Below are 20,297 nucleotides of genomic sequence, written 5' to 3'. Positions count from 1 at the left end.
CATGTTCTGTACACCACAGAATGACAAAGGTCAACAAACAAGCTTAGACTTCTTACAAATGCATGTCATCCTAAACAAAGAACATGTGTGAGAGAGAAGTCTGTGACATGAAAGTGTTAGGAGAACATTTGCCCATTCAAAGAATCACATTCACATATTTCATGGTGACAAAAATACACAAATGTTTGGCACTTTCTTTTGTAAGTACCTGTCAGAATAACTCTACTATATAACAACATATACAACAATACATATACAACAATAACTGTTTAATCTATAATGTGAGGCATCATCCACAGCCAATGTGGTGAAAAGAATATTTCCTTTTGTGCTCTGCATAAGAAAGAAAGTCATACAGGAGTAAATATCACAGAATTTCCATTTTTGGGTGAACTATTCCTTTAAGGTTATACATAAAACATAACCACTTGAGAAATCCAGTTATTTGTTTCCATGGAGAGAAACAAGATTAGATGACAATGAGTCTCACAAGGCCAAGAAGCACTGAAATGACAACCTTCTGTGGCTTGTTGTTGGAAAAGTGTGAAAAATGGAGATAGGAGAGGAACAAAGAACGGATAAAGTTATGTCCATAAAAACAGCGGTTCTGCCCAAAGGGAGAGGAGGCTATAAAAACACATCTGCACTGAGCTTTGATCCGCTGCTTCATTACAGGGCCTCTAGCGGTGCCATTCTTACAGCCCACATCCCCAATTACAATCACATGACCCAAAGGATGACTGTACATGCTGACTAGGAAGCGGTACCAGCACTGAGAATGCAGTGTATGGGGTGTGACCAAATATAGACTACAATCACTTCCAGACAACTTCTCAAGGTGTTTCAGGAAGTGTATGAAAAGGACGAGGATTAACGTCTCCCATCACTGACATGATGCTGTGCTGATTCTAGACCACGCCTGTGTTTGCTTCTTAGTCACGCAACAACAACGAAAGAACCTTTCAATTTGACCTCTGCTTAAGATTACAGGATGTGAATCACTCAAGAAATGCAATCAGTGTCAAGCAGATTTTAGTCACTGAGCAAACACTTTCATATTCAAAGTGATTGAAGTACATTGGATTTGTTACAAGGACAATTCATGTGGAGTGTTTAAAGCTGAAGTGTGCCATTTCTGTGCAATTAGCATCACCAAACGAAATTGCAAAAATAAAATCAGTTTTCAAACTGATTACAGAAAACTCCCTCCTGTCTTCCATTGGTTCACGCCAAGTTGCTGAGTCAGGCTGGACAGGCCACTCAAACAAACGGCAATGTCACGGATAGTGTCATAGAGCAAGAGTTTTACACTTTAAAGGGTTAGTGAAGGGTTTAAATGAAAATCCTCTCATGATTTACTTACCTTTAAGCCATTCCAGATTTGTTTGACTTTCCATCTCCAGCAGAACCAAAGTGAATATATTTATAAGCACATTTCAGCTCTGTTTGACCATACAATGCAAGTAAACAGGTGCCATCAGGCTGCTGGCTGTTTGATGGGACCATCAAACAGCCAGCAGCCTGATGGCACCTGTTTACTTTATGCTGCCTAAAAGGCATATTTAGGCAGCATAAAAGTAATCCACATGACTCCAGTCGATCAATTACTGTCCTTCTGAACCGAAACGATATGTTTGTGTAAAAAATAAATCAATAATTAAAACTTTATTAACTTTAAAATAATTGCTTCCTGCCAGCAGTTGACGCATCACGTTGCCTTTGTGTGACATAAGGGTAATGGTGCGTTTACACGAGAAGTCGGAACAAATGTCACTCAAGAGTTACATTACATTTATACATTTGGCAGATGCTTTTATCCAAAGCGACTTACAGTGCACTTATTACAGGGACAATCCCCCCAGAGCAACCTGGAGTTAAGTGCCTTGCTCAAGGACACAATGGTGGTGGCTGTGGGGATCGAACCAGTGACCTTCTGATTACCAGTTATGTGCTTTAGCTCACTACACCATCACCACTCACTTAGGTTAGGTCATTTCAAACAGCAATCCAGCACTGGCCAGAAGATCGACTGGAGTTGTGTGGATTACTTTTATACTGCCTAAATAAACCTTTTGGACCATCAAACAGCCTCATGGCTTTCGTTTACTTGCATTGTATGGACACAGCAGAAATATGCTTATAAAAATATTCACCTCGGTTCTGCTGAAGAAAGCCATACACATCTGGGATGGCTTAAAAGTAAGTAAATCATGAGAGAATTTTTATTTATGGATGAAATAACCCTTTATGGTGACATCAGCTTACAAATGGCTTATAGTTGACTCTGCAATTTAATTGAATGCAAAAAAAAAAAAAAAAAAGGCACACATCAGCTTTAAAGGAAAAGTTTGCCCAAAAATGATTCTCTCATAATTTACACACCCTTTTGCCATCTCAAATTCGTATGACTTCCTTTCTTCTGCAGAGCAAAAATAAAGTTGTTGTGCTGGATAGATGTTTTTGTTCATACAAATTCAATTGGTCCAACTTTTTTGCTCCAAAAAGGACATAAAGGCAGCATAAATATTATCCATTCAACTCAAAGGTTTAATCCATGTCTTCTGAAATGATACATTTGGATTGGGGGTGAGAAACACATCATATTATTGCATTTGTGTTCCACAAAAGAAAGAAAGTCATTTGAGTTTGAGATGGCATAAGGGTAAGTAAATAAGGAGAGAATTATAATTTTTGGGTGCATCATTGCTTTACCCATTGCAACAAGTTTGGTTCTCTTGGGCAATGGAGGTGTCAGGAGGCAACAAAGCAGAGCAGGTAAGACTTTTATTTTTCTGCCTCAGGTACTGGGGTGACTTAATGCAGTCTATTCATGTAGATTCAAACACTCAATTAGATAACAAAGAAACTTTTTAAACACTCAGCAAGCGTCGAGTTTGTGCTCTCAGGGCTTTCTCTCTGAACTGGTGAGCTGGTGCGGCTTTTAAGTCTCCCTCTACTACATTTACTATAACAAGAGACAGGTGTTAAGAGATAATTACAACCCAGGTAGCGAGCCTTACCGCACTCTCTCTCACACAGACAGACCCACGACCACGCCCCAATCACCACACCATACTATTAAAATTCTGTTACCATTGAAGATGCAGCATGGCAGTTCTAGGGTCAAATTGACCCAACAGGACAAATCACTGCTTAACAGTCACAATTTGCACATTTCCCCAACTGTAACATACAGTACTGTGCAAAAGTTTTAGGCACTTGTGAAAAATGTTGCATAGTAAAGTCAAGTGGTTTTTATTGTCGTTCAACCATATACAGTTAGTACAGTACACAGTGAAACGAGACAACGTTCCTCCAGGACCAGGGTGCTTCATAAAACAACACAGGAAAAACACAGAACCACATGGGACTACACAGACTAAATAACATACCCATATAAAGTGCAAAAAGTACGGGACAGTACAATAAATTATTAACAATGAACGGGACAATAGGCACAGTGAGAGACAGTGCAGCGCCGACCAGTACACAGTAGTGCAAAAAGATGACAGTTTCTAAAAATGCCAAATGTAAACATAACATACTATGAGATAGTGTTCTATGGATTTAGCAGTTATTGAGGTAGCAGCCAGGTATAAAGTGACAATAAATAAAGTGAAACTCAGGACACGTGTGTTTGTGTGTGTCAGTCCAGTCTCTGATTATTGAGGAGTCTGATGGCTTGGGGGAAGAAGCTGTTACACAGTCTGGCCGTGAGGGCCCGAATGCTTCGGTACCTCTTGCCAAACAGCAGGAGGGTGAAGAGTTTGTGTGAGGGGTGTGTGGGGTCATCCAAAATGCTGGTTGCTTTGCGGATGCAGTGTTTTTTGTAAATGTCTTTGATGGAGGGAAGAGAGACCCCGATGATCTCAGCTGTCCTCACTATCCTCTGCAGGGCTTTGCGTTGAAACGGTGCAAATCCCAAACCAGGCAGTGATGCAGCTGCTCAGAATGCTCTCAATAGTCCCCCATTCTACGTGGCTACACGCGAGAGGAGAGAACGCTCTCTGTCCGAGTGCTCTCTGTCAGAAGAGCCTTGAATGACCAAATATGTGACAACAGAATGTCGGAGTGTTGCTTTGTTTCCATTTGTAGTTTTTACTCTGAAAGTGGTATGCTTAATTTTAAATGTAGTGAGAATGGGGGGTGGGAGATGGGCTTTCCTCAGCCTTCGAAGAATGTAGAGACGCTGCTGGGCTTTCTTGGCAATAGAGCTGGTGTTGAGGGTCCAGGTGAGGTTCTCCGCCAGGTGAACACCAAGGAATCTGGTGCTCTTGACAATCTCCAAGAGGAGCCGTCGATGTTCAACGGAGAGCGGTCACTCTGTGCTCTCCTCAAGTCAGCATCCATCTCTTTTGTTTTGTCCACATTTAGAGACAGGTACATTTACATTTACATTTATTCATTTGGCAGACGCTTTTATCCAAAGCGACTTACAAAAGAGGAAGAACATCAGCGAATCATCTTAGGGAGACAGTGGTACAAAAAGTGCCATATTACACTTGGCAGGTAGTTAGCTCTACACCAGTCCGTTAGCCGCTGCACCTCCTCTCTGTATGCGGACTCGTCATTCTTGCTGATGAGACCCACCGCGTTCGAGTCATTGGCGAACTTAATGATGTGGTTCGAGCTGTGCTTTCCAGCACAGTCTTGAGTCAGCAGAGTGAACAGCAGTGGACTGAGCACACAGCCCTGGGGGGCCCCAGTGCTCAGTGTGGTGGTGGTGGAGATGCTGTTCCTGATCTGGACTGACTACGGTCTCCCAGTCAGAAAGTCCAGGATCCAGTTGCAGAGGGAGGAGTCCAGGACCAGCAGGTTCAGCTTTCCAATCAGGTGCTGAGGAATGATTGTGTTGAATGCTGATAAAAAGGACTCTATGAACAGCATTTGAACGTATGAGTCCTTTTTATCTAGGTGGGTGAGGGCCAGATGGAGGATGGTGGCGATGGCGTCGTCTGTTGAACAGTTGGGACGATATGCAGACTGCAGTGGGTCTAGTGAGGGGGGTCAGCTGGGTCTTAATGTGCCGCATGACGAGCCTTTCGAAGCACTTCATGATGGGTGTGAGTGCGACAGGAGGGTAGTCATTGAGGCAGGACACTGAAGACTTCTTTGGCATGGGGACGATGGTGGTGGCCTTGAAGCACGTTGGAACAATGGCGCTGCTCAGAGAGATGTTGAAGATGTCGGTAAGATCTGCCAGCTGGTCTGCACATCCTCTGAGCACCCTGCAAGGAATGTTGTCTGGTCCAGCAGCCTTCCGTGGGTTGACTCTATGTAGAGTTTTCCTCACATCAGCCGTGGTAAGACAGAACACCTGGTCGTTGGGAGGAGGGGTGGTCTTCCTCACCACCACGTCGTTCTGCGCCTTAAACCGAGCGTAGAAGTCATTCAGCGCATCTGGATAGGAAGCATCTTTGTCACAGGCAACTGAAGTTGTCCTGCCACTGTCCTGGAAGTGGCTGTGGATTCTCTGGGCGTGTGCCTGGGAGAGTTTGGCCCTCGATGTTCTTAGGGCAGCCTTGTCGCCTGCTCTGAAGGCGGAGTCTCGGGTCCTCAGCAGCACACGCACCTCTGCAGACATCCACGGCTTCTGGTTGGAGTGTGTGGTGATGGTCTTGGAGAAGGTGACATCATCAATGCACTTGGTGATGTAGCTGGTCACTGATGCTGTGTATTCCTCCAAGTTGGTAGAGCCACCATATGTTGCAGCCTCCCTGAACATGTGCCAGTCAGTACACTCAAAACAGTCCTGAAGAGCAGAGATGGCTCCTGCTGGCCAGGTTTTTATGCTGGAATTAGCATAACAGAGATGTGGTCTGAGTAGCCGAGGTGGGGGCGGGGCTCCGCCCGGTACGCGCCTAAGCTGTTTGTGTAAACAAGATCAAGCGTGTTCGCCCCTCTCTTGCAAAGTCCACATACTGATGGAATTTAGGGAGCGCTGTCTTGAGATTCGCATGGTTGAAATCTCCAGCGACAATAAACAGTCTGTCAGGGTGAGCGTTCTACAGTTCACTAATAGCCCCATACAGTTCACCGAGTGCTTTCTTAGCATTAGTGGTGAGGGGAATGTAAACTCCGGTTACAATAACGGTGGTGAATTCCCGTGGTAAATAAAAAGGTTTGCATCTAACAGTCACAAGCTCCACCAGCGATGAGCTGTAACTAGTGACTAGCATAGAGTCCATTCCGTGTTGATGTAAACATGCAAGCCAACACCTCGAGTCATTACCGTACAGAGCTGTATTTCTGTTGGCACGAAACGAGGCGAGCCCGTCTAGCTGAATGGCGGCGTCCAGAACTCTGTCGCTGAGCCACGTCTCCGTGAAAACAAAGACGCAGCAGTCTCTAAGCTCATGCTGCGTAGTCTGCTGGAGTCGGATGTAGTCCAGTTTATTGTCCAGGGAGCAAACATTTGAGCAGAATAGAAGGGAGAGCCGGCCGGCTAGGGTTTGTTTTTAGCCTAGCATGGACCCCTACCCTCTTGCCGTGCTTTCGCTTCCTTGCACACCACTTAGGACATCCCCTCCCCCGGTCACCAGCATCAGGCGACGCCGAGTACTGGAGGCCTGGTCTCCACAGCAAGCTGAGTAGGCGTAGCACATTATTCAAAAATAATGCAATAAATTATTTTCATTTATCAATTAACACCTTACAAAAGTTCAGTAAACTTAAAAAAAGCTAAATCAATATTTGGTATGACCACCTTTGCCTTCAAAACAGCACCAATTTTCTTAGTTACACCTGGCCACAGTTTTTCTTGGTTGTTGGCAGATGTTCCAAGGTCTTGGAGAATTGGCCACATATACCTATTTAGGCAGTCTCAGTTGCTCTCTTCATGTAATCCCAGACTGACTTGATGTTCAGTCGGGGGCAATGTGGGGGCCATGCCATCTGTTGCAGGGCTCCCTGTTCTTCTATTCTAATCTATTTGCAAAAGCAATGTTTAGAAGTCTAAAAAGTATATTTCCTACTGATACACTACATTTACATTTATTCATTTGACAGACGCTTTTATCCAAAGTGACTTACAAAAGAGAAAAACATAAGCAAATCATCTTAAGGGACAGGGGTATGAAAAGTGCATTCAAAACAGATTAAAGTGCAACAAGAATTTTTTTTTTTTTAATGACTGGTGACCCTCAACTTTCCAGCAAATGAAACTCCTTTTTCAGAGTTTGAACCAGGGACCCACTAAAAAGTAGAAGAGATCTTCAACCTCTATTAGCTAGTACGACTTCCAGAGAGGTTCATGCTCTCTTGCTGCATCTAAGAAATCACATGTCATACCACCACTCGCTGTTAGACTCAAATCCTAACCTTATGACATCTGGATAGGTGTTATGGCAGCCATGTTTGGCTGATATAAACATTGTTTTGCAAAATGAGCATTAAATCACATGGAAGGACCACAGACAAATTCCCAAACTGCCTCAAAACATGTGGCGTCATTCAGACTCTCGCTGTCAAGCTCTGTGGTAAAAGGGATTCGCTATAAACATATGACAACATCGGAAGAACAAATTCAGCGAGCCATTATCATTTTCAAATTGAAATTCTACATCGTATGTGACTCATACTGCCGAGCCACATTTTTCATTAAGATTTATAACTTTCCTGGCTAACTTTCAAGCAAAAGAAAAGGGAGAAAAAGGCTCCAAATGACAAATTAGAGCAGAGCAATTTAAATAATTGTTTTGTCATGAGAGAAACTCCAGCTTACTCTGCTGATGCCTCTCTCATCCGATCTGCCAAAGAGGCTGAGGGAGAGAGAACACCACCGCAAGCTCCTGCAAACCTTCCCTTGTAGCATATACAAGCACAGAGAACCACATCCTGGGGAGGGGAATGCAAAAACAAGAGCCCAGCTTTCCTGAACTGGAAAAGCGGTTACACAATGTGAACTTTTCACTGTCGAACTGGATAACTTTTCTCAAATTATTACAACTCTTGCTTTCATTGAAAGCCAAAGCAACATAGAAAAAAAGGCTGGAAGAAAACGTCTTGAGGAAAAACAAAAGCAAATGATTCAACCGAAAAAGTACCGGCATTAATGGCAGGATAGAAGGGAGACGGTCTTCATTCTTGATGTTCATCCCAAGGTGGGCGGCTCTGTGTAGCTTTCCCAGGGTTTCATTAGAAGACAAGAGTAGGTTCAACCCGAGAGGCACAGAGGGACAATGTGGACATGAAAGATGCAAGAAGATCTGTGTGGGGCGGGGAGATACAGCATGATGGCTCCAGAGATTCTACTACTGACCATCCTGTTAAACCAAAGCATAGCTTTTGTACCCACACACAAGTGATGCCATAAATGTGGGTGAGTAAGGGAGCATTTGTGTGAGCCAAATAAAACTGTGGTCTTCTTTTAGACTTCAAAAATGACAGTTCCAAGCAAAGCATACATATCACACAATTAATTGGTAAATAAACGAGATTACAATAACAGCTGCCACAATTGACTAATCGTGAAAAGTGTAAATTAGAGCAGTCCATTGAGGTGTACTCCAGTTCAGTCAAAAATTATATTAACAACATGTTTTGGAGCGGTTGACCGCCAATCACAGACATGTCTGCTGCTCATTTTCTGAGTATAATTTTTCAAAATTTAAAGAAACAGTTGTGTTTTTCGTGCTACTGAGATGGCGCTGTCTTGATTGAGGGATGTATAAAACAGCACTTATTGAATTCTTGAACACAGTTCTTATCCTGTTTTAGACGTGTAGCCTACATAAAAATTATGGCATGCAGATGCCTCACTCGAAGTATTTTAAAGTTTCATTTTATTTATCAAAATGAATCAAAATTACAATATCAGAGGAAATAATTGACATTTATGATTTTTTTTGTCATAATCATGCAGTCCATTTGATGCAATTCTTCTCATTACAGAATTCAAATCCTGGTATACATTTCTTACTTTAACTATAAGACTTAAAACCTTACCAGAAAAACAGATGAGACCAAACAACAGACAAACTGCAAAGCATACAATACCATTAAAACCACCTGTCTAATATTGTATAGGTCCCCCTCGTGCTGCCAAAACACTGCCAACCCGCATCACAGAATAGCATTCTGAGGTGCTATTCTTCTCACCACAATTGTACAGAGCGGTTATCTGAGTTACCGTAGACTTTGCCAATTTGAACCAGTCTGGCCATTCTCTGTTGACCTCTCTCATCAACAAGGTATTTCAGTCCACAGAACTGCCGCTTCCTATAAACTGTCAAAGTATGCCTTAAAGTGATCAAATGTACATACAACTGCTGCTGCACTCGTTGTCCTCGATGGATTTAAAAGCCAGCCCAGAAGCCAGGGTTGCACTTATTTAGTCTGATGCATTTTAGTGGTCCACCTCAGAAAGCACTAACTGTGTACAGAGCCTTAACCAATCAGCCCCTTCCAACATCTCTATTGCCATCTATCAATAATATGGGGAGAAAACAAAAGGAATGAATTGACTGCTCGAGTCCAGAGCCCACTGCATGTCAATGATGGTGCCATTGCCAGGAATGGGTTCATAACGAATGTCCTCTTTCTTAAGTACCAGGAACCAGGGCCGTAGCTGGGTATTCTGGGGCTCCTTATTGTATATTGCTTTGGGCCCCTAAAATATAAAATACAATTTAGAATTTGTTGTGGCCCCCCCTGGACCTGTGGGCCCCTAGAATAATTACTACCTTACTAGGATTAATTTCATATTAGAATTTTGGTTAAATCGAGTAATTTTTGTCTCATTGTGTAGAGAGTTGTGCATAGGATAAAAGATCGTTCTTGAGATTTAAGAATCAATATTGAGATCATTCAAATTAAGATCACAATGCATCAGAAAATCTTTATTTTTATCCAGTACATACATAAATGAACATAAACAGTTCCCACCCTTTTTACCCAAGGATTTTCCATAACTTTTCCTGTCATTTTTTATTTCTGGAAACATTTCGATCAATTATCAAAAAGAACCCAAAAGAGGGATTTGCTAACATCTCTATGGCTTGCAAGCAAGTTATGCTATACAAAAGCTCTAGCCAAGAACAACATTTGGGGGATGAAATATTTTAAAGCATAGCAGAATTTTAATAGCAGAAATTTCCATTAATTTTCCATGACTTTAAAAAAAAATGTCATTCCAAATTACATTTCCAGACCTGGAAAACACAATATTTCCATGAAGGTGGGAACCCTGTATTTTTTCAGAGCACCATCCAGTCTAATATTCTTTGTGATTTGGTTGGCACCAAATGCCAAAAACCTTTAAAATAACACCAGAGAAAAGTTATGTCCATTGGAGACAGGGTCTGAAAGGGTTAAATAAAGAGTAGCTCATAATTTAGCAAGCTACAACTACTTCAGATTAACATCCCAATGATGCTTATATACATTAATTTATAATAAAAGCATCTCTTACCACATCCAGATTCTGATTTACATTGGGAAGTGCAGCATTCTCTGGAGGACTGGCACACACTACAACACGCTCAGGAAATACACGCAACTCTGCAAGAGACAAGTGATGAAAATTTAGTTGTAGGCCCTAAACTATTTATTGGGATACAATACACAGTGTTATAGGTTATCAGTGTTTCCCATCAATTACCTAGATTGTGGCAGCCTGCCACAGTTTCATAATGAACCGAAAATATTTTTACACTTTTCATAATAACATAAAAGATCTCTAACGTAGTGTTTTGCGCCATTGCTTCTGCAAAGCATCTCTCACTCCCAGTCAGTCAGCGCTGTACGCGCGCATGCTCACACACACAGGAACCAATTATCTAAAGTTAACGTTATTACCAGTGGCTCTAACAATGTAACTATTTTCAGCATCCGATGAGCCAATTCAACACAGGTAACCACTTTTGCTTCATTTCTTTGATAGCTCACAGTACAAGAGGATTTTTGAAGGGGCAAGTGAAAGAGAATTTCACTTGCCTGACCGTAAAAGCAGACTGATTATAATGTCAATAACAAAACAAAATTCAGCTATATTTGTGATAGCCTATGCCTGTGTTACTTGTTAAAAAGTTCATAGTCTTATTCTGGTGTTGAAAGAAATCCAAAAACAAATAATTTTATAATTCGCATGCGATCTAGTAACTTCTGCGCCCTGTTTGATTGACAGGCGGCGGATGTGTGTGGGCTGAACATGCACATGTTCCGAAAATGCTCATGCGCACCTGAACAGTAAAATGAGTTTCAAATATCAGTCAAAATGCTCGTCTTGGTGAGGTATTCATGTACACACAGAGAGTGATGTCTAAAATGAACATAAACAGCAGAGAAAAGCGGATATGTATTCAAATTTTAGACTTGTAGTATAAATGCAAGCTAATAGACCAACTGCCGTCTAGTGTCATTATAACAATCAAACAACCATAACAAGAAAATGAGAAAACACTCACTGCTCTTGACTGGGTAAAGTTAGTAGCTTTAAAAAGTATTAATGTATTATAATCATACAGTGAAGACCAGTAGTTGTTTTATGTTGCCTTTCATTCTGAATGTTTACTTGAATATTTGAAACTGCTGTTAAAAACTTATAAAGCTGTTAAAAAAGCACTGAATTTTCTATTTTTTTTTCTATTATTTTTAATCTATTTCTATCTGTTGCTCTTTATTATTGTTATTTTATTACTGACTTTTTACTAATCTTGAATAATTACTTAACTTTTTAAGCTGATATTGAGAATTGTGAAATGTCACTACCGACTACTGAAATTTTGGTATTGTGATCAGGTATAGCCTTTATTGTACATGGTAGATCTTGCTGCAATAACATGATGAAAAAGTAGATTTCATTCAATAGAAGTGTGAGTACCCCTGCTGGTAATGGAGGCTTTTCTTTATTTGACAACCATACGTGACAAAATTATTACCATATGACAATAGCCTCCTCCACTACACAGTGCAGTTTACATTTCTGTCACAGAGAATTGAGTTGATTGCATAGATACACTACTAGGTTGGGCATCATTCATAATTTTAGAAAAATAAACAACATAAACTTTGACATGTTACTTGAGCATGTAACTTGTTACTTGTTGACAAGTAACTATTTTACTCGTACAAGTGAATGACCAATTTACTTGTCCGGAGGACAAGCACATGATAATGCTTAATGTCAAGCCCTGGCTCAAATGTATGCTCTAGTTGATTTGATTACAAGAGCACAAAGTTCTTCATAGATCTAGCCTCTTAAATTTACAAAATTTTCTTACGGGGGAGCATGTCCCCGGACCCCCCTAGAATGTCTGTGGTCCACCCACCACAGTCTCATAAAATCAGAAAGGAAGGTGAATATTTTTATTATTTGTTTTACCATCTCATTTGAAGTAAAAATGATCATTCATTTGTACTTATTACAGCTGGATTCACATGAACATCAAATACATAAATTGACCTGGGAGTCCTTTTCATGGAAATATCAATTTCAGTTGAAAGAGCTTTAATTGTTTTTTCAAGTAAATGGTATAGCTGTCAAAGGCAAATTCATCTCCCTACAGCCTTTCAGTCAATAACGTTTTAAATATGTAACTTGATACATATCACAACAAACCACACTGTTAGATGTATTCTGGTTTACTTCCTTCCAACTTTGGCCAAATTTACCAAATAACTGGTCAACCCCTTTTTCCTTCTATTTGCCTTGACTAGATCACAGAAAATAATCCAAACTGGACAGCTCTATTAGCATGTACTTTGTTTTAGCAACTACATTGTTTTTATTTCTTTGTGCCATGTTAAATAAAAATCATGTGTAATGCTGATAGTAATTTCAATCTGACATGTCATACCCCTAATCATATAGTGAGACTTTACCCTGAACTTGTTGACTTTGATAAGTATACCATAATTTCTTTTGTGCTGCTTGGCACTAGTCTCAAAAATGTGTTGAGCTCTGCCTCTATTAAGTTAGGACTGAACTCGTCTCTTACAGTCTAACCAGGCATAATGGGTGGTTTCGTCAAATGAGTTTTTCTAAGAACTCTACAAATCTGGCTTTCAGAACTAGTTTAACATATTTCAGTCTACTTTTTTAAATAAAAATGGTCTGAACCATAACCCCCTACAGAGCCTGATAGCTGTTGAACTAATAACAACACATGTGCTTCTGATTAAATCATTTGTTTTTTGCAAGACAACTTAATGTAGTTAAGAAGCACTCAGATCAGTCTTCTTTAGTCTATGAGGAATGTTTCATTCAGCCTTGCTCAAGATAAGCTACCTCGGTAGTGCTGCCTGACAACGCATCTTAGGTTGACGTGTCGTTTCAGGAACTGCACCGCCAGATGAATGTTCCCACCTGCCAAAAGAAAACACATTTGTTATGACCCACCAGACAGAATGGCACAAAAATCAGTTATATCTCAAAACAATAAGAAAACCTCCAAAGGTAATAGAGAAACAGTAGGGATTTTCACATTAAGCTGATCAACAAATTTTACATTTTGAACTGTCTGCTTGTTTAATCAAATACTAATTTACGCATGAGGAAACATTTATATGTGAATAAGGAAAATTTTTGAAACACAGATCAGCATTGGATTAATGATTACATTAATCCTCTACTGAAAACTGATGTTATCAATTATAAGTGGCAAATGCAAAATTGAAGAACAAAAGGCGATGTGTCCCTAACATGACACAGCTCCAAGGCTGTTTCATGTATAAGAAATACAAAGCATTTAAGCAAATGAGAGAAGAGCTTTATCATAGGCTTCCAGGCCTTTGAAGTCCACAGCAACGAGACTGACTGAATGCTAAAAGTATTTACTGACTCCATTGGTGAGAGAGTTTTATGAATTTCTTCCACATACAAATAGTGTGTCACTTTGTCTGGATTACCTGTATTTTAGAGAGCCTGAAATTCACAATTGGACAACTGTAATCAATCCCTCAAGTTACACATTCATAATGTGTGAAATTCCCATACAGAAAATATTGCTACAACATTTAGCTTGATAATATATTAGAGCAAGGAGTTCATCTTTCTATCCAACTCTAATTCGAATCAGTGCGTGTAAATCATCACTAATGTGTCTTTTTAATTAGTACTCCGCAACCATTCTCATTCACTGTTTACACGCCAAAAATAGTTTATTCAATCCTTCCAGTGTTGAAGCAGCTACTCGTCCATTCTGTTTTAATTTAAGAGACAGCAGGCAAAGGAAAAATCCAGCCAAGATCTGTTTGTCATTGTCCAAGGAATGCAAGATCCTCTCTGCGCAAAAGACGAAGCACTGTTGCTTAATCTGGGAGGAATTTGTCAGCAAGAAAGAGGGCCTGGTGAACACGCTAACTATCAGCTGTAAACAAGACAACAGGCATGAGAATGCACCAGCTCTCACTCTCTGCCCTGAATAGACCCCTCAGCCTCTACGCCTGTCTGTGAGAGACTGCCCCTGGCTTGCCAGAAGACCATAAAACCCACATGAAATGGCTCAGTCTGTTATCTTATGGCCCCAAGAGCTGAAAAAACTCAAACAGTAAGTTTACATGCACTTTAAAAGTTAAATTTCAGTGACAGACAAAACAAATTGTCTTATTAAAATGTCCTGTAAACACACAACTTTTACTATGTTTACACCTCTAAGCCACACTGGAACAGCATTTTCCTCCACTGAAATCAGAAACTTTTGAAAACGCTTCCATAATCACATACCATTTTATTATTATGCAAAACCAGACTAACAGGCCACATCCACACTAATACTTTTCCTTTAAAAATGCATTTTGAGAAGTTTACGCTCTTCCACACTAGTGCGGCAGAAAGCGGAGGCTACAGTAGGCACAGGCTCAACTAAACTGGACAGATAAATACTGGAAAAACATAGCCTGGTCTGATGAATCTTTCTGTTCTTGGCTAACAGAAATGGAACCCGACATGGTCTTCTGTTTTTGTAGCCCATCCGCCTCAGGGTTCGACATGTTGTGCATTCTGAGATCCTATTCTACTCACTACAATTGTACAGAGGGGTTATCCGAATTACCGTTTCCTTTCAGTCATCTTAAACCAGTCTGGCCCTTCTCCGTTGACCTCTCTCATCAACATTTCCATCCTCAGAACTACTGCATGCTTTTTTGTTGTTGGAACCATTCTGAGTAAACTTTAGAGACTGTTCGGCATGAAAATCCCAGGAGATCAGCAGTTACAGAACTACTCAAACTAGCCCGTCTAGCACCAAAAATCAAGCCACGGTCGAATTTTATTCCCCATTCTGATGGTTTATGTGAACATTAACTGAAGCTCCTGACACGTATCTGCATGATCGTATGCATTGTACTGCTGCCACACAATTGGCTGATTAGATAATCACATGAATAAGTAGGTGTACCTAATAAGTATAGGTGTACCAAATAAAAGTGCTTGGTGAGTGTAGCTGCGCATGAACTCACAGTGATTCCCTCACATTGCTAAATTTGTATGTCTTCAAAGAACACCCAAATGCAAACCTGTCTTCTTAACCACAGTTTTGTCCCATTTGACACATCCAGTTTAGTCCCATTTGACACATGATGTGTCAAATGGAACAAAACTGTGGTTCAGAAGACAGGTTTGCATTTCGCCATGCCAACTGATGTCATCTTAGGCCCCACTAACAGCTAGCTGCCTTCTTCACACAGGAGTGTGGTACTTCTGCAGGTAATGATATGCAATTACATTGTCTTCTAGCCACAAAACTGTCATCAGCACCCCAGAATGTGATTGATGGATCTACCTCCTACTTTTATCCACTTCACAGGCAGTGTTTAACAGCAACTTCTCTTTAGTTGTTTAAATTGTTTACAATGCAGCCATCAGTGCTTATAACTGACTGTAGTAAAGAAACAACAGTAAAATCAGACAGTAAAGTCTAAAAATAACAGTAAAGTCAAATTCACAACCAAGAAGGAAGATAAATTAGGGTGCAGTATCAAACTTCCTGCACACACTTGCTTTGAAATAACTTCCATTCAAAGTACAACCATAACATGAATAACAGTGACACTCAAAACACAGATTGAAACAACAGAGCATTTCAACCCATTACACCCTATCTTCAACCCATTACACCCTATCTTACACCTACTCACTGTATCCAAGATACAAAATAATTACCATAAATGTTATTCTAGTCCACCTATGAGAATAATAGGCTACGGTAAGCATCTTATGTGAAAGCTCGGTGAACCAGCCTAACAGGCTCCTGAAGTTGATATTCGTTTCAAGGTTCCAGGCGATTAGTGCTCTTCTCTGCTGAGAGGGAGTGATCCAACACTACTGGGAATGACAACAACTATATTACCTCCACATAAGTCTCCATGTGCGCAATGCAGGTAAATATGCATCAAATTCTCCCTCAGGTGTTCCTTTCTGCCACAAAGAGTTAACCGAGATTAGGGCGAGGAGGATTCCAATATCAGATTTATAGGCTCTTGAGATGTGTCGGACTATACCGCTTAGGGCAGAAAGGCAACACCAGCATAGAGATCAAGATGGCACATGGAACCCCACCAACAACTTGAACGAGAGTGAAAGAAAGCATGCGTGCACAGTATCAGCAGTCTTATCTTTCCTTTTCCTAATCATTTGAGTATGCAACCAGCCGCCTAAAAGCTTGGTAGAGTTATGGGAAGATAAAACTCATAAGACTCACTCCTGGTTCAAAAGATTAGTCTTTCTGCTCAGCATCAAGGTCCTGGGGCAAGTTCTTTCTCTTTTTAACTTTGGATGCCTTCATGAAATATGGGGACCAATCTGTTGTTTGTTCTTCTATAAAGAAACGTCTATCTTTCGTGTGTGCTTCTTAAGCTTCAGTCAAGTCTTTTAAGACTAATCATTCCATTCATGTCCATCCCAGCTTGGAATCAGACATCCTTACACAAAAAACTGTTTAAAAGCATTTTTGTTCTGTCTCTTGTGAAATTGTGAATTCAGTTATTAAATTCCCAAGACAAGGCTGACAAAGAAGTCTGGCTATAGAGTTAGGAAAGAAGATCAGAAAGGTACTGCTTGAGATATCAGCGGTTGCTTGTTGCTTCTCAATAAAATGGCCCCTTCAATGACTATTTTCAACTTGATGCATCAATAGCACAACTTTTCAGAGAACATTTTACCATACAAACATTTAAAGGAGTATTCTGGATTCAATACAAGATAAGAGCAAATGACAGCTTTTGTGGAATAATGTTGATTACCAAAAAAAATAATCAAGGCACTTTCAATGGGAGTAAATGGGTTTAAAATGTGAAGCTTATCATTTTATAAAAGCACTTACATTAATATTCCATTAACAGCAAAAGCACAGCTGTTAGCATGCTAATTACATTTTCAGTAGAGAAACTAGTCATAATCACTAATAGACAAATTACTACTAATGGACAGTGACCCACACGTTTTATTAAGACCAGTGTTTCTTAATTTTTTGGATGAACGCCACCCAATATCATTCCCTGACCCTAGGCCACCCCTTCTCCATAACCAAGAAAATTGTGAATTTATGCATAGGCAACAGAAGGTGAGGTTGTTTAAATGGATAGTTCACCCAAAAGTGAACATTCTCTCATTATTTACTCACCCTCATGGCATCCCAGATGTATATGACTTACTTTCTTCTGCAAAAAACAAACAAAGATTTTTACAAAAATATTTCAGGTCTGTTGGTCCTCACAATGCAAGTGAATGGTGACCAGAACTTTGAAGGCCCAAAAGACAGTATAGAAGTAATTCATAAGACTCCAGTGGTTAAATCCATATCTTCCACAGTGATGTGATAAGTTTGGGTGAGAAACAGATAAATATTTTAGTCCTTTTTAACTGCAACTCTACACTTTCACTTCCACATTCTGGTGCAGAAGTGACTATCACTTTCACATTCAGCCACCTACTGGTTGGGGCTGGTCAAAGGTGGAGATCGATAGTAAGAAAGGTCTTAAACATTGATCTGTCTCTCATCCACTCCTGCCATTTTGTTTAAAAGATATGGATTTAACCACTGGAGACATATGGATTACTTTTATGCCTCCTTTGTTTTTTCTTTTTACCTTCTGAGTTCTGGTCACTATTCATTTGCCATTCACCATTCAGAAGAAGGTCATACACATCTGGGATGGCATACGCTAATGGTTTTTAAACCAGTAATTGAAAAGAAGACTTAAAAGCTAAATCTTTTTTTAACTTCTTTTAGAGAAAATAACTCTTTTAGAGAAATCACTCTTTTATGGAACTCTTTAAGTTTCTTGCGCTGTTAATTTAACAAAGATACTGGTATTTTTCAAGTCTAAATTATTATTTTTTTATGCAGAAATGAACTTGATCATAGATTTGATTAATATAACTAAAAACGCCCCCCATTTGCCATTTGTGATCGAACACTCTCATCTCTGCTAATTTGCATATTTTATTACAGCACCCCTGACATCCTTTGAATCAAGACAAAAACTGTTGTTTACAGGTTTACACTCTGATTCTGTGGTCTGTTTCGGCAATGCAAGCCAAGCTATTAGATCCGTTTCCCCAACAAAAGCAGAACATGACCACCAGATGTCTGTGAAAGAAATGCTGCCACTGCAAACAGCACGTCAAGGTCTAAAGATGACGGTTGAGACCCCCTGTTACACCCTAAGAGGCAAAGCACTCATAGTAATTCAAACACAAACACAACATGTCTTTCCACAGACTCCTCTGACACTATGCCAAGGCAGAAATGTATACAGTACTTCGGTACATACAAACGCAGAGTCCCCCCTGAGCTTTTACCACTTCCTGGGATAACAATAGAAGGAACGAAAATTGAAAAAACCTAAAGAATGTAAAGAGGAATGTGAAATGAAATGGAAAATAGGGGTGAGTGATCCCTTGTCTCAAACTAGAGGCATTCTTTCCATTGATTCAGAGTTCAAAGACGAACACAAGCTATAAAAACCTCATCAGCTCTAAACAAACGGAGAGGACAGACAGCTCAACATGCAAAAGAATAATACTCATCTCTCAGCAATGCAGTCTAGAATTTGACAAGCCAAAGAGGTTATACAATCTAAACACATTGAGCTCTAAAAACAGACAGCATCAGATACATATTCTGGTGGTAAAATCAGGCACAATCCATGATATCTGAGCATATAGCTACTGTTTGTAATGGGCGATCCTGGGAACAGTGGGGTGTCTAAGTGATCAAGTTGGAATTTGGAGAAACATTTTCTCTTGGTCCTCGCTTTGATGTGAATGATCACCCTCTAAGATCTTGTCCTATGCTCTGACTGGGCCAGGGTGGGGCTCCTGGGCGATTGTGTGTATGTGTGCAAATGTTTCATGGGGTCACCACATGGAAGAGGCGAGAGGGGTTTTCCTGGAAGCACATCACACCCGGCTGCGTAACTGTAGCCTGGGCTGAGAGGGCGGTGCATCTGATCACTCTGTTTAACGTCCACCTGAAACAATATTTGCACATGAGTGTTCAATCTAACATTTGGGTGACCCCTTTAGCCCGGTTATGAAATGCTGCAGCGTGGCCCAACATGAGGATGCGACAGATGATCAAAAGGAGAGCTGTAAAGATAAGTAACTGAAGGTCTTCGGGAAACCTCCTTCCATAACTTCACTAAACAAACTTGATCAAATTCAAGAACAAAACCCAACAAGATAACATTTGCCAACCAAAAGAAGATCACATATTAAAAAAGATCAAGACTGTAAATGAGAAACAATTATTGGAAGATCCCTCCCCTTTAACTAACAGATGTCTCCTTAAATTAGAGCTCCAAATGAAACACTTGCTAACTGCCAACACCTGCACTATAAATTTACATGAACTCAGCATGGCTAAAGAAGCAGGGTGAAAACATTTAATAAATTAAACTTAATATTTGTCCATCCACAAACACAGCATTATTAAAAGAGACGTCACATGCTGGAGTGTTTCTCCGAAGTTTCTTTTATCTCACTAAAATGACATGCTTTATTTGGCTGATATTCATACCGTACAAACATAAACATTTAAGGGATAATGTACAGTCAGACGGACATTATATAATGACCAGTTGACTGTACATTATTCTGCTTATTACACTGCTTCTTATCAAATAAATAAGTGGACATGTTGAAATATTGAGTTTATTTTATAATGTGAGAAGAAGCTTACCTCAAAAAGATACTAGAGACATGAAACTGGTATAGCTACAGTATGTAGGAAATTGCCGGTCTCTCGCTTGTCGGGAAGAGTGTGCACACCTGACAGCTAGTTACCGGTAGATAAATGTTAAGCAGGTGAGACTTCAACTTGCAGAGCAAACAGATGGAACAGCCATATGAGATG

The 20,297-nt window shown here is 40.2% G+C and overlaps 1 protein-coding gene across 1 annotated transcript in view; it reads right to left on the bottom strand.

Moving 5' to 3' along the window:
• slx4ip (SLX4 interacting protein) overlaps positions 1 to 20,297 on the bottom strand; it is a 56,001-nt gene that overhangs the window by 9,739 nt on the left and 25,965 nt on the right. The window contains exons 5-6 of the mRNA XM_052089384.1: positions 13,229 to 13,306; positions 10,412 to 10,500 (exon numbers count right to left, since the gene is read on the bottom strand). Of these exons, the coding sequence (XP_051945344.1) occupies positions 10,412 to 10,500; positions 13,229 to 13,306 (167 nt within the window). The remainder of the gene's footprint in view (positions 1 to 10,411; positions 10,501 to 13,228; positions 13,307 to 20,297) is intronic.

The sequence above is a fragment of the Xyrauchen texanus genome, chromosome 24 (genome assembly GCF_025860055.1).
Source record: "Xyrauchen texanus isolate HMW12.3.18 chromosome 24, RBS_HiC_50CHRs, whole genome shotgun sequence".
NCBI classification, from domain to species: Eukaryota; Metazoa; Chordata; class Actinopteri; order Cypriniformes; family Catostomidae; genus Xyrauchen; species Xyrauchen texanus.
Note: the sequence above shows the minus strand (reverse complement) of the source record. Positions and strands in the feature narration are given on the sequence as shown.